The sequence below is a fragment of the Lonchura striata genome, chromosome 5 (genome assembly GCF_046129695.1).
Source record: "Lonchura striata isolate bLonStr1 chromosome 5, bLonStr1.mat, whole genome shotgun sequence".
In the NCBI taxonomy this organism is placed as follows: domain Eukaryota; kingdom Metazoa; phylum Chordata; class Aves; order Passeriformes; family Estrildidae; genus Lonchura; species Lonchura striata.
In genome coordinates, this window is record NC_134607.1 from 24310704 (window position 1) to 24326160 (window position 15457).

Sequence of the window (15457 nt, forward strand, 5' to 3'; positions counted from 1 at the left end):
CATTCATCCCACTGTTTTTCTTTTTTGCATTTGTCTCCACATTCTGTCTGCTTCTCTCTCTGTCGTCTCTTCCGTCTTCCTCATCTCTCTCACTCGTTTCTCTCTTCATTAGCTTACTGAATCCTTAGTCTATGTGGTTAATTTAATGTGCCCTCTGGGGATGTCAGAGGCACTTCACCAGCATCTCAATTCAAATCCATCAGCTTGCTAGCCTTCCCAACTTAATTAAGAGATATCTGAGCACATTCTATCTATACAAGAAGGCTAGGAAAGGTACCATCTCCAATCTCCACTCATTTTGGGGGCTCAGGCTGCTTGAGCCTTTCCTCTGCCCTGAGAGTAAGAAGTGATAGACAGGTCAGACACAAGCAGCAGGTGTGGGCACAGGCTTGGCTTTCACACCAGTAGTTTGCAGGCAGCTCTGAGTCAGCCGTATACTTTATCCTAATGACAGACTTGTGAGATGGAGAGGAATTATGTGCCTTTATTTTATAGCTGAGAGACAGAGACTGTATCTATGCTGTTATGGGCAGTGCCAGCATCAGAGAGGGTTAAGCATGCCCATGACCTTGCATCTGCATTGCTGGTTGGTAGCTCTGCTGCACTTTGCATTGAATAGTCCATGCTGTACATCCACATCTCAGATCTGTGCTGCCACTCTGAATGTGGCCAAGATTCACTCCGTGTGTCTGCCCAGATCACAAAATAAAGAGATTGCTGCACTACTGAGATGCTGACTGTATTGAAGCTCTGGAGCCAAGGTGAAGTCTAGTCCTGAGCACAGTCTCAGGCAGCAAAGAGGCAGTGAGCCCGGTTCAAGCAAGGCACTCAGATTTGTCCTGTGCTGTATGAGGATGAAGATACAGTGAGACCCAGACTATCTTCAGTTCCCTGTTTGAGGCAACACAGTATCTGAGCCAGTATTTGAAGCCTCAGACGTCTGGATCCCACCCACGTATCAAGCTTTAAACCAATTTTCAAAGCCCAGCTAGTTTCTGATACAAGGCTGTGACACCTTAATTTGATCCCAGAATTCAAAACTGCACTGGTTGCTTCAGTACCAGAAAAATACTGGCAGGAGCCCAGAAGAGAGGAGAATGAAGAAGATGCTGGAGGGATTGACTCATGGAAATAGATAAAAAAGAGCAAAGTATTTATCACGTAGCAGAGAGATGACTAAGGACTGGAGCCCAGAACAATTTGAAAACTGCCCACTGGTATTTTAAAGATGTGATCACCAAGCAGGGAGAGCCATTGTTCATCCTGGTTTAATGGACACAGTGTGAATAATAGTTTGACAGAAGAATACTTGAGCTGGAGATAGAGAATTCACTCTCATGTTCTGGCTATTGTATGTGCAGATTTAAGCCCTTCTAGGATGCCTCTGCTATGTTTGTACAGCCTGCAGCACGGTAGGTTCTGCCTCTACAGCCTTGGGGTTTCTCATAGCAGGTTCTTAATTGTACTATCACTTTTTATCCATAAGTAGTTGGGAAAAGCTTATGACCCTGCATGCTGTTTCTGCCAGAAGAGCTGTCAGCCAAACTGATCATAACTGAAAAAGGTGGTGCAGCCTGTTTATTCAAAGTGTGTACTCAATTCTGTTATCCTGGTACAAGAAGACTGAAACATTTTCAGACCATACCATTAATTTTGTGTTCTTTTCTGTCAGCAGTTAACTCAGAAGCACAGAGACATTTGTACCTCCCTTTTGTCTCCTCAAGTTTTTCTCAAACCATGCCACCAGTACACCTTAGGCTGGTGCTTCATTGCCTACTTATTTCTCCTTTCTTTCTCTTTTTCCTGTTGTCTTTTCTCCCAAAAGAAAAAAATTTCACAGAACGAAATCCCGCAAAGCCCCTCTGCCCACCAGGATCTGTGATTTGCAGGGTGATGCCATCCTATGATTGAAGAAGCTTCTGTTGCTTCAGCTATTTCATCATGTGAAGTCTTCTCACCCAGAGCTAATGCCTACGGAGACCTCTTGAGATTTTATTTTCTGGTACATGGGATATCACCAGCCCAGCCACTCTCTGGGGATATACCTGGCTGGGCAGCCACTCCACTGTATCATGGGCTGCTCACCAGCAAGCTGACCAAAGCACCCCCAGCCATCAGGTTAAGGGGTGAGGCACAAGTTTCAGGCTTATAAACACAGGAACCCAGGGGACAGAGCACATGCATGAGTGTTGCCCGGTCTTGACTAACAGATAGAAAGACATGAATTTAAACTGTTTGTTATAATTCAGGGATTTAATATTCATGGTGGTTTTCTTCCAGGAGACTTAACTGCAACTCAAATAACTTTACTCATATTCAAATGACCTTGGAATTTGGCTTCTTTTGGCTTATTTGTCCAGTCCTTCATCCTGTCCTGATTGTGTAGCCAAGGCAGTTTCCATCTGCATATATATTTCTTGTGAGGGAAATCAACTCATTTTAGGAGAAACTGCATTTCTATGAGTCATTTTTAATCCATGATCTTATAATAAGATATCTTTTGTAAATAGCTGTGTTTATTTAAATCCATCAGTGTGCAATATACCATGTAATATTTTCAGTATTAGGTCTTTTTAGATATTGCTGAGACATTGCATAAGCCAAGCCCCATAATTTCAAGCTTTGTCCTGCTTGAAATAGTTTTAGCAGTTCTTCAGATCTGCCTCTATTTGGAAATGTCTGTTTTTAAAATCCAGTGTAGAAAATATTAGATTCTTGTGGCTGTCCAAAAGAATTCCTTTAAGAGGCTTACTTTTTATCTTAATATTCACAGTGGGTCTGGTGCTGCTGACTTTTCTCCCTTATTCAGCATGAAAATGAAGAGCTTGTCCCAGCTGAATCTCCTAGACTGCCTTTTTCATAATGTATTTCTTGAATGGTGTGTTAGACTCAAGCCTCTCTGCCATTAGCAGCCATTTTAGACAACTGCTGAGCGACTTGTTTTATCTTCTCCAGTATCTACTTACAGTTTTCCTTCATGCTTCAGATCAGTACTTTATGAGGTCTGTCTGTGTGGATTAGATGATAATCCCCTGTTTCCTAACTAGACCCATCCTGTGGATCAGTACCTTCATATCTTTTAGCCTGTGTGATTTCACTTTATACCAGCATTTATTGCATTCACAAGTTCATATTTTACAGTTATTGCTTCTCTTTTTGTTATTTGCTCCTTGTCAGAAACATTCAGCAAATGTCCAAGCCAGCTCATCATACTGATGTTTAGTGAGGATGGAACAGTCTCCCTGGAGTGGTGGATGAAACCACGCTACCTCAGCCTTGTAGAACCAGAGTATAACAATCACATAATCCTGCATTGGTTGTGGGGTGGTGATTAAATTTATGTGAAATTTTGTATGTTCCATATCTGATTTTTATGGCTCTTCTAATTTTTGCCAAGTGACTTTGAAACTGTGAGTAAAAATAGACAGGCTGGAGAGACCTTTTTATGGAATATTTCTTTTTCATGTTCTCATCACAGAGGTGGTGATGTGTAGGTTTGGTAGGGTTGGTCTGCACAGGTCACATCAATTACTCTTCAGTTCCTAGACAGTTGCAAATTTACTCCTGATTAGGAGAAACTTTTCCTGTGGGGGATTCATGGTGATCTGTATTTTCTTAGCCTTTCCTATGATTCAGGAGTTTCTGTCTGCTGCCAGATAATGGACTAATTATATTTTCAGTAAAATCTGGCTAAAGAGCTCCAAAGTTAGTAAGAAACTAAAAGGGAGAAAAAAGCTGAGCTGCTGCCCTCTATTGCCCCAGTTCTAGTTTCTGATCATGGGACAGGAGTGCTGAAATAAATCTGAATCTCTCAGTATTTGGTCTACATTGTTAGAGACTGAGGACTTTATTCCACAAAGATGTGAATTAGATTGTTTCAGGGATTGGGTAAGAGATCCATACATAGGATAGATTAACCATTCTGGTTTAAACACTGGCTCTGGACGTACCTTGTCCCCTGGGATCTCTGCCCCTTCAAGCCACCCTTCTTATCCCAATACTCAGCTCCCAAATTTATGTTCAAGTTTCACTTCTAGTGTGATGGGTAAATCAGTCTGTCCTGTCTTGGCAATGTGAACAGACTACTTGTGGGGAGATTTCTGGTGTTCCTTTCTTTTTCTTGGACTAAAGCAGCCTTGAGCTGAGTTCTTTCCTTTGGGATTCTTCAATTTACAATTTCTAGGTAAACCTGGGAGGAGGAAGGGTTTAGATGCTGAATGCCTGAACGCTGTCTGTGGGAGCCTGGGGAGACATCACGATTGCAAGGTGACACATCCATTGTGTTGGAGAGCCCATGTGCTGAAGAAAAGGGGAGAGCCAGATTTCCCCTTTGCTTGTCCTCTTCATCAAGGTCACACTTCCCTGGCCAGAGAAGAGTCCCCTGCACCAGCCTAGTCCTGGACACCTGCCTCACCCATTGTCACTCCCAGCCACCCCACCCTAGGAACAAGGACATCGCCACACACGACACAACCCCTGGTGAACCCCACCCTGCAGCCTTGGCTCCCAGCTGACGGCTCTTTGCACTCTGTCAAGTTAGCTCTAGCTCCAGAAACTGCAATGCTGGGTCTGCTTTAGTGCCTCTCCATCTGGCTCCTCTTTATCACCTCTTTTCTTCCTGAGTTCATTTCTTTTGTTCTCTTCCTTTCTCAGCATTTACTTATTTGCTACATTATTTAAAACAACTCTTTCATTCTCTACTTCTTGTGGGTGCTAGTGAGTTTAATTCTTTTCCAGCTTTGTTTTTTTATTATTACTCTTTTTCTGCTTTCATCTCTGTCCAGTCTTTCCTGTCCCTCTGTCTAGGAAGGATGCTTTGCTGGGGCTGATTGATGGTCCATTAGAAACAGATTAACAGGTGAGCATTGACTAGAGAAACAGATATCAAGGAGGGAAGAAGAGAACAGAGGAACAGGTGACCCTTTCCACAAGCAAGATACAAGCATGGTTTTTCAAACATCAGTTGTTCCCTACAAGAGCATAAGAGAATGTATAGAAAGCAGAGAGGAGGATAAGCCACCATCATAAACCATTGCTTTTTTGCATTGTTTATTTTCACTGACATAACGGTTTGATTCAGACGGAAATTGGCATCTCAGTTTAACATATAGACCTCATGTTCTCAGCAACTGTTATGCTGGGTCTCGGTGAAGTGATCTTCGTCTCTCCCTTCCCACATGCACTTGCTCATTCCTTCTCTCTCTTCTCTTATCTCCACCCCTTTCTCCATCATTTTCAGGGTGGTTTCGCTATTCAGATGAAACTTCGGATGGAAATAGATCCATCTCCACTTTTTTCATTTTAAAGACATGGACTATTTTAATAAAAAGTTGCAATAAGGAGTGCAAGAAATTAACAAAGGTCATGGGAAGCCAGAGATGTGAGGAGCAGTTTCCAGTTAATTTGTTCACCTGGAAGGATCTTGGTCCCTGGGCGCCTCAGAGCAGGGGTTAAAGCAGATCCCAACTTCAGGCAGAAAGCCAGAACCAGAACTGCATTCCTCCCTCACTTCCCTTTCCACCAGCTATATAGGTAATGGGCATGGTCAATGCAAAGGCCACCCTTCAGCAAAACAGCAACTTTGCAGACCACGGGGAGAGACCATGACTTCCCTTCCTCGTGGGCACTAATATTGATTTAGTACTAAAAATATTGTCTCTGACCTGCAGGGACTCACTTTTTTGTTTCTGCAGTGCCAGGAATGTCTGTCCTCTCTTGCTCTCTGCAACAGGCATTTGAAGTTTTCTTGTTCCCATGCATTTTACATGATGCTTAAAAGAGTGGCTTGGTGGCCAGGCACAGCTCAGACCAATGCAAAGGAAGATGCACCCTCTTTATTTTTCAACAGTCATCTTGTTTCATTCTTGGATTTTTCACCATAGTGCACTTGCCTTTCTCCTCTTCCTGTCCATTTATCTGTATTCTTCACTCTGTCCTTTTCTCACTTCCCTTACAGGTAGGTTTTAGCAGTGTGGTCCTCCTTGGTGTTGTCTTGTCTAGTTTGATATTTCCTTGGGAAATTATTGAGACCACTCTGAGGATAGAGGCATAATACTGATGGAGCAAGACCAGGAAACTAATGCATACAAGGGTTTGGTGGGAAAAGGGGGAGAGAAAAATGGGGAAGTGAAAAAAGAGAGGGGAAAGGGGCAGATTGGTGCAGTGATGTTTAAAGGAAGATGGGAAATTGTTTTCCAGTCATTTAAATGTTTTCCACATTTCAAAGGAAAAAAAAAAAAGTCCCAGCTACCTGTGGAAACCTGAGGAAGAAGAAATTCTTGAAGGAAGAGATTGACTGCAAATCAGCTAGTTTTGCTCTCCTTCAAGAAATACTCAAGTTCTTTGCCCAAAATAAAGCAGCCTTTAGCCAGGGGAATGGGATATGGGGTGGGATGTAGGAGATGCTTGGTCAGCCTTGGCTGTGGAATGGCTGTGAGGCTCCTGAGTGCCTCTAGTAAAAAAAGTTGTTAGGGGTCTAATCTGTAGGTAGCAAATCTGCAAAGGAATTGGAGTGCAAATGTCGCTATCCAGCTCCACTCTAGTCTCAGCCATGGAAATTTATAACTCCCTACCAACCCTGTTCCTTGGGAAGGGTAACACTTTATTTCCCATAATTTCAGGGCTCTTTCAGTTCTGATTCTCTGAATTTGCATTCTCTCTAGCCAGAGGAATTGACCAACATCTTGGAGATCAGCAATGTTGTCTTTACAAGCATGTTTGCCCTGGAGATGATCCTGAAACTTGCTGCTTTTGGCCTCTTTGATTATCTTCGCAACCCCTACAACATCTTTGACAGTATCATCGTCATCATCAGGTGACAAGGGCCTTGGGGATCAGCTGAAATACACACATAAAGGACTACCACAGAGCTTGCACACTATTTCAAAAAGGATTTAGCAGCTACAGTGAGAGGAGCTGGACTGATGCACAAAGCCAAGGATTGGGAGATGTCTTTTCCCAATACTTGGTGTTGGTGCTATGTAAACCACACAGCATTTCTGCCCTTAGCTCTCTCCTCTGTAGAGTGGAGGTAGTTGCAACTGCCTTGTTAAGTTCACAACAAATATTAGCTGTAAAATATTTTGAAAATGCACAAATTGAAGATGTTACAAAGGTTTAAAGTGTGATAGAAGAACTTGTCTTGCTGGAATTTGATTCTGAAAGCCTTTCTTCACTCCTGCAACATGTACTGCCACATTCATTTTCTTAAGGCATAAATGCAGCTTTCAACATACAATAAGCCTGTAGTTCCTACTTCTGCCTTGCTCAGACAGATTTTCTCTCTCACCCTTTCTACTGCCAATGCCAAGGTTTAGACTTAGAATTGTTATTCCTTGTTTTCTTCTGTTTGTTCACTTGTATTTGTTTTTTCCCTTGTACTTTCCATGCCTTTCTGGACCACAGCATCTGGGAGATCATTGGCCAGGCAGACGGGGGCCTGTCTGTGCTGAGGACATTCCGACTCCTCCGCGTGCTGAAGCTGGTGCGTTTCATGCCGGCACTGCGCCGCCAGCTTGTGGTGCTGATGAAGACTATGGACAACGTAGCCACCTTCTGCATGCTGCTCATGCTCTTCATCTTCATATTCAGGTGAGCAGGCAGTCAGCTCACAGTGTTCTGGAGTGGCACTGTGTGGCTCGTAGGGAAGCAGCTTCAGAGCACAGCTACATAAATTATCTTGCCCATTGCTCCAGGCCAAGACAGTACTGACAAATATTTATTTTTTCATAAGGGCTGAACTTGTTTCTGCCTTAAATTGGATTCAGCAGCTGAGACTTTTGGTCTGGATGGAGTAGTGAAATGCTGCCAGCAAATGCAGACATTGAGCATAATGTCCCATTGCAGGATAGGTGAAATCTCCTGCTAATCAGCACTAGTTACAGGAACAGTTCAGTCTGAAGGCTGATTCTGGCAAAAGAGCAGCAGGAAGCAACCAAGAAAGTTTGTCTGTGCATGCCATGGATGCCCTGATAGCAAGATGAAGACATATGACAGCAGAAATGACAATAGAGGGGACATATCTGACTGACAGGTTAGAGGCAATATATGAGCTCTGAGTCAGCACAGATGTAAAGCAAAGTTTTTTGTAACCTACAGGGTTGCACTATGTAGTTCCTTCTTCACAGACAGCTCCAAGTGGTGTGACTGTGTTGTTGTATCCCTTGGTGCTGTGATGTTGCATTGGATTTTCAGGAGAAGAGAATTGCTCTGATGATTTCATTTGTGGTGGCAGAGATATTTACATTTGACATCATCTTGTTCCAAAGCATCCTGGGAATGCACATCTTTGGTTGCAAGTTCAGCCTCAGGACAGATACAGGAGATACAGTTCCTGACCGGAAGAATTTTGACTCCCTGCTGTGGGCCATCGTCACCGTCTTCCAGGTGAGCCCACTTTGCTCTCTATGGGTGGGCCAGAGCAAAGTGAAGAGGATCAGGAGATGCTTTTTCCTTACTGAGGAGCACTGCACTGACTCCTGACAGCACAAGAGGTTGTGGAGGAATAACAATTGCATATTGGAACCAAACAACTGGTGTATATCTCAAACAGGGGACCTTCCTCCTTCCTAGGAGATGGTGTGCTAAACTCCTGTTGTGGCATCTCCTAAGTTTAACACTCTCACCTCAGCACATGACTGTCCTGATGGTTGTTCTTGTTGCTTCATGCTCAGCTGAGGTTTTTGGTGCAGTGCTGCAGTTGGGCAGTGACAGTGGGTGTGTGTTAATGGGGAAGTTCAGAGGCCTGATCTGGTCCTGATGTGTATTCTCTGACTGTCCTTTTCTGGGAATACGCTTCATGTTCTTCCTTCATGTTTTCTGACTTTCTTGTCTTCTCTTGCAGATTCTAACCCAGGAGGACTGGAATGTTGTACTCTACAATGGCATGGCCTCTACCTCGCCGTGGGCTTCCCTCTACTTTGTGGCTCTCATGACATTTGGCAATTATGTACTCTTCAATCTTCTGGTGGCCATTCTTGTGGAGGGATTCCAGGCTGAGGTGAGCTGCCACCAAGGCTTCATCAGGAAGAGGAACAGAGGTGCTAAAAAGGGATCCTTTGTGACACTTTGAGGATGCTGGACTGGAGGACTTACAAAGTATCACCCCTCATTAATTTCACTAATGAATAACTCTGTTCGGATAGTATTCAATTAAGCAACAGAAAAAAAAAAAAAAAAAAAAGAGTGTTAATCCTTGCAAGGAAAGAGGATCTCTGGAAGGGGATAAGGGGATTCACAATTTCTAGTCTGTGTAATATATCAGAACCTACCTTAAGGTAAGCCCTTTACCCATCCAAAAGCAGCAGCGCAGTCTATCAGCCATCCCAAATCACAGAACACTCTTTCCAGTGATCACAATGGATGCCTGACTGCCAAGGACAATTTTGCAGTTGCTCCAGAAATGAAAGAACAAAAACAAATGTTTTTTTCTGTTTGAGTTTCCAGCTTCTAAATTTGTGTGTTCCAGGGTGATGCCAACCGGTCATACTCAGATGAAGATCAGAGTTCTTCAAACATAGAGGAGTTTGATCAATTCCAAGAGGTCCAGGAAGGCTCAGGTACAATAGCTCAAACAGTCTTATTTGCTTGTGTCCTACTGCTGTTTGGTGAGAAACCTAAAAGCAGATTCTGCAGAAAATTTACTCCCACTTCTGAGAACTTGCCACTTTTTATTTTGAACTCTATGCCAGTTTGTGGTTATTTGTGGAAAAACAGAGACATGTTGGCATTCTGAGGAATGTGGTAGCTAAGTGGAACAGTTCTTGGATGACCTTCAGAACAGCAACTGGAAGTGAGAAGTTAGGCTGTCTCTGATTATCTTCAGGGTCACTATTTCAGAAGCACTGTATCCAAGTCTGAAACCCACATTTGGAGAGGGGATACCAAGATGGTAAAAAGGACTCAGGCAAATCTGGAAGCCTTGCCTCATAGTGAGAGACTAATGAAGCTTAGAGAAATCAGGAAAGTTACTTGATCTCTCTCTCTGTACTTGTAGACCAGAAGGAGGGAGTTGTGGTGGTAGATAGCTCTTTAATTGAGCAGAAAAAAGCATAATGAGATTGGAAAGGTCGGAAACTCAAGCTAGACAAATTCAGGCTGAAAAAATGCTGTATATTTTCAAGGAGAGATAATTAACAGGGACTCAGGGACAACCTGAGTACAAACCACCTGGCAAGGTCTCTATTCCTCAAAGACTGAAAGTCTTTCTACAAGAGGTATTATACTTCAAACAGGATTTGGTGGCAGGGAGCAGTGAGAGTAGCTTGCTCTGCAATGGATGGTGAGCCAGGAATTGAAGGGGACAGAGAGCCAGGCAGGAGGGCAAGGGCCATGCTGCACACTCTTGCACAAGGTGAGCAGAGCAGATCCACTGACACTAGTAAGGGTCTGCCAATGGTTTGGTAATTACCAGGCAAGCCCACACGGGTGAGGAAGGTCTAAAGTCAAGCCAAGAAGTCCAGTCAGCAAGACAAAATCAGGATCAGCAAGGTGCAAGGACAGGTACAAACATACTCGCAGCAAAACTCAAACACGCACATTTCTGAGCATAAATGCAGCTCCCACAGCAGGGAGCAGTGGCTCCAGTTTTTGGCTCACAGTTTTTTCCTGCAACTTAGCTCTTTTCAAAACAGTCCTATTCTGAGTTACATGGCTGCACTGTATCAGAGTTTATACTGTATGCAAACAGACAAACCCCTGAGATGGCAGAGGAGGAAGAGGTTACAGAGGTGTTAGTGGACTCATGGCTGTCTGTCATGCAGCTGTGGATAGGTGACCTTCATTATGCAATAAGTCAAACAAAAATGATTGCTCCAGTCCTTTCAGGCATTAAAATTCAATATCCTGTCCTTTCCATGCATCTCAAAAATGCTGATGGTCATCTACAGGACTTAAGATTTCCCTCAAAAATGTCCTGGATCTTAAAGGTCAAGGATCAGTCATTTGAAGAAGGGAGAGTCGTAGGATAGACTGGGATGCAGTTTTTGTATGCAGTATGATTGCAGGAATTTTAAGATGACCTCAGTACATGGATGGCTGTGGCTATCCCTACATCTTAGTCTCTTGCCCAATGTTTCAGCCAAACTGCTTTAAGTAGCCAATCTGACAACTGGTGGAATTTGCTGGTGTCTGCTCTTGGCATGCAGAAGCATGCTCTTGTCCCTCTGTTCACCTTCATGCTCTGCCTGTCAGTCTGAGGCTGCCTGGCCACCACTCTGCTCATCTGTCTGTCCCCAGGGAGAGATGTGGTTGGTTTTGGAGGCTGAGGAAATTACTTTAAAGCCTTCCCAGCTTGCACTGCCTTTGTCACCACACCCTAAATCACAGAGATTGATGTTGATTGGTGCTAAAGGGCTAACAACCTGTTAGCTGTTAACATGCTAAACTGCTTAGCATAAAAACCGTCACTGGATAGTGAGGAACCCAATTTCTTCTTTCCTCATTCTTCTGTCTGCATCTTTCCACTTAGATCCCAAGCTCTGTGCAATTCCTGTGACACCAAATGGGCACCTGGACCCATCCTTGCCCTCTTCCAACCTACCAATGGCTTCTGGTGGGGTCACCAACTCTTCACGCAACTCACTGCAACTTGACCAGATCCGCGTTGCTGTTGGCTCCCGGAAGAGCAGTGTGATGTCCCTGGGGAGAATGACGTATGACCAGCGGTCCTTGGTGAGTGAGGGAGTATAAATGTGTGTCGTATCCTTCCTTTGAAGGCCAAATGCTTTGTTGGTTTTCTGCCATCATCTGGGGATTTCTGGGAAGGATTTCCCTGCTGCTGTGGGCTTCTAACATAACTGCATTACCTGTCTTTAGAATCCAGATCAGTTCACATTATTTTTCTAAATTTCCAGATTTTGAAGTCTACTTCCAGGTTAGTTGTATATATTCTTTGAGTGTGGGAGAGGGAGAAGACCAAGAAGACAATCTCCCTCTTACCGTGGAACATGTTTTTCTTCCTTGCCTTTTCCTTGTTCTCTTAGAGTGAAGGATGAAAAATGTTGTGTTGAATTAAGAAGTGATGCCAGAACCACCAAGTCCCATTACAGATGGGAATTTATTTTGTAACAGTGGAAATCTTGTCTTTGAGCTCCCTGTGGCAGATTTGGCTGCCCCATAGCCCTTCCCCAAGCATGCAGGTTTGTCTAACCAGTGCCTCTCAGACCTGCCCACCTTGTAATATCATCTTATGGGCTTTCTCCCCACTGGCATACACAGCTCTGGGGAGTGCCTTGGTGCTTAAATGGTTCACGCTCCTGCTATTTCCAAAAAGGGAGTGCTAGCAGCCATGTGATACATAATACCTTGCTGATGTGGCTGGACTAGGCTTTAACCAACAAGCTTGTTTCTCTCATTTCTCCCTTTTACTATGACTGGACTCAAAGACGGTGTGTCAGATGATTCATCATCCTGTACCTTGTGTTATTCTTAATCCCAGCATAATGTATAAAAAAGCTGCCAGTCAGATTCTTTGAGAACTTTACTCTTGCTCTGTGCTGATCTAAGTAACAGTATCAGGCATCTGGCCTTTGGCTTTATTACTTACCTTCCCTGAAAGTGCTTTGCACACAGATGGTGCTATAAAGTAATCACAGTCAACACCATTGCTAACTCATTACCAATTTACTGTCAGATTTACTGAGATTGCTGCTGAATTCCCACCATGCAACTTGCTCACTGTCTCTGATAAATGGCAGACTTCTGGCTTAGGGGCTCAGGGAGCAGTCTGTGATCTGAGAGAGGCTCACATGCTCCCTCCTCGTGCCCAGAGTCACTGAGTCCCCATCCCACTCTCTTACAGTCCAGCTCCCGCAGTTCCTACTACGGTGCCTGGAACCGCAGCGGAGCCTGGGGAAGCCGTCGCTCCAGCTGGAACAGCCTGGCCCGGGGACACAGCCTGAAACACAAACCTCCCTCAGCTGAGCACGAGTCCCTCCTGTCAGGGGAAACACACAAGGCAGCAGATGGGGAGCCGGATGGGACAGGAAGGGTGTTTCATCACCGCCGGACACTCTCTCTGGATAACAAAGGCTCCTGTGACCTGCTGGAGTTGGCCTCGGTCCCTTCTGGCCACAGAGTGACCCATAGGCTGGGAGCACCGCCTGGGGCCAGTGAGCATCAGGACTGCAATGGCAAAATGCCCAGTATTGTCAAGGAGATCTTCCCAAAGATGAACAACCACAAAGAACGGGGAGAGGATGATGAAGAAATAGATTACGTGAGTACTTGGTGGAGGAGCCTGGGGTTACATCACAGTGCTCTGGGATACTCCAAATCCATCCTCAAATTTCAGTCTTCTTGTGTGTGGATGAGAAAGCTTGCAAAGCTTTAGAGAAAGCTTGCAAAGGTGCTTTAGGAGAGCTGGAGGACAGGTGGAGGACTAAATGCAGATAGGACTTTCTAGGCACAAAGAAGCTCACACCACATTGTCAGGCTGCTTGCAAGGCAGGTGGATGGTGGGAGGAAGGCAGATGTGCAACGTACATGTGGTCGTTCAGGGGCTGTTATTTCAGAGCAGTGCAGCCAGTGATTTCTACAAGATAGGAGAGGTCAGGCTGTGCAAGAGTGAGAGTTTTGCATGGGGAACATCAGCAGACCAGAGCAGGAAGCACAGGCACCAAAGGCAAGTGGGTTTTGTGGTATCAGCCTGAGGGACAGCAATCTTTGAGCAGATCAGAGAGTGAAAAAATTGGAGTGAGGGTCAGTAGAAATTTGAACAGATATAAATGTCTGTATGAAATTCTCAGCCCAAGTGCCAACAGAAAGCCTTCTTGTCCTGTCTTCTCATTTTGCTGAGGTAAGGAGGAAACATTGACCTTATGTAACACAGTCCCTCCAACACTTCTAAGAAGGCATCATGGGACAGCATCCTACTCTAGAAGAGACACCGGCAATTTTATTTTTCTTTATTTGGGGAGGAAATCAGATGCCAAGAGGTAAACAAGTCCTGTCAGAGCAGCTTCTACCTTCTTTTCCATGACTTGTTGCTTTGAGTTGATTTTCTCAATCGAGGGATTAAAGAAAAGCATGTAGTGGTGCATTTGAGTCAGATGTGAAAGGAAGAATGTCTCTCTCAGGCAAGTGGGAAGGTGACCAGTGGCAATTGCTTCTGCTGAATCCCTACAGAGCCTGTGCTTTCGCATCCGGAAGATGATGGAAGTCTATAAGCCAGACTGGTGTGAGTTACGGGAAGACTGGTCCATATATCTCTTCTCTCCACAGAACAGGTTTGTGCAGTTTTTGCCTTGAGAGGGTTGAGAAGATGGGGCAAATACTATTGCTCTGCTGGCTGTATCCCCTGATACTAGGTGGCAACTTCAAACTTAGCAGCTGAGAATGCATATTTTCTCCTAAACAGCATTTCTTTTCCTAGATTGTGGCAATGAAAGGAAAGTTGAGCATCCTAAATAGCTATTGTGATCTTCCCTCCCTTTGGAGCATCCCATTTTTATTTTCTGTAATCATAAATATTTATAGCAAAGCAAGGCAAGGAATACTAATGTTAACACAAAGAGGATAAAGAATGTATTATTGATGACCCCATAATACTGATATTTTCTCTCCTGGTACCAGAATAGCATCTTCATTTAATTTACAGTACCAGTAGCAACTTATCAGCAGTTATATCACATTTTTTAGGGTAAAGTTAGAATTCTTCTTGCCTAAAAAAAGGAAATTTGGGTTGAATTCTTCCTGTAGAGATCTCAGGATGTCCATATACCTCAGCTAACAGTATTCTCACCCATGTATATTGCTCCTTGAAAAGAAAGGGCTTTCATTATAGGTCACGAGGGAGAGCTTTTTGCTCTGTATGACACCTATATTAATGTATCCAGTGTCTTTCAGAAGTGTGGTCCCCACAACTGCCAACCTACCTGCCTCTCCTCAGCCTTCAGCATGTGGCCTCTTTGCTGTGGGGTGGTATAAAGTGTGAATTTGGGATGAAAACTGGAATTCAGCTTCTTTAGAAGGCAAGAGAGGAGCACAGGGTCATAGTGGTTAGGATACCACTCTAGCAATGGAGAAATCAATGGAGGTTCAGCACATTGCTCTGCACTTGCTTTGCTCCATGCTCCCTATGTGACCATTTACCACCCTGGGCTATTGCCATTCCAAGGGACATCAGTATCTCAGAGATAGAAAAGCTGCTATATCAGAGCCCAGTTTTGACCAGAATGCTTAATTCTGTGTCCTCTTTGCTCCTAAATCAGTTCTGCCCAAGACACAGGTGCCTACTGGATCTCTCTTGCAGGTTTCGCCTCCTCTGCCAAACAATCATTGCTCACAAGCTCTTTGACCATGTAGTGCTGGCCTTCATCTTCCTGAACTGCATCACCATTGCCCTGGAAAGACCCCAGATTGAACACAGAAGCACGGTGAGTATCATTACCTGTCACCCACTCTTTAGCACAGCCTATAACAGTAAGTGGTTCCTGAGTGTTCCTGGTACTGGTATAAT

The 15457-nt window shown here is 44.2% G+C and overlaps 1 protein-coding gene across 6 annotated transcripts in view; it reads left to right on the forward strand.

Moving 5' to 3' along the window:
- Positions 1-15457, forward strand: part of CACNA1I (calcium voltage-gated channel subunit alpha1 I) — a 165990-nt gene that overhangs the window by 123874 nt on the left and 26659 nt on the right. For all 6 annotated transcript variants that reach the window (XM_077783408.1, XM_077783407.1, XM_077783410.1 and 3 more), the window contains 9 exons: positions 6663-6814; positions 7405-7590; positions 8268-8385; positions 8843-8998; positions 9467-9557; positions 11468-11670; positions 12800-13216; positions 14125-14225; positions 15251-15374. In XM_077783408.1, coding sequence (XP_077639534.1) covers positions 6663-6814; positions 7405-7590; positions 8268-8385; positions 8843-8998; positions 9467-9557; positions 11468-11670; positions 12800-13216; positions 14125-14225; positions 15251-15374 — 1548 coding nt within the window. The remainder of the gene's footprint in view (positions 1-6662; positions 6815-7404; positions 7591-8267; positions 8386-8842; positions 8999-9466; positions 9558-11467; positions 11671-12799; positions 13217-14124; positions 14226-15250; positions 15375-15457) is intronic.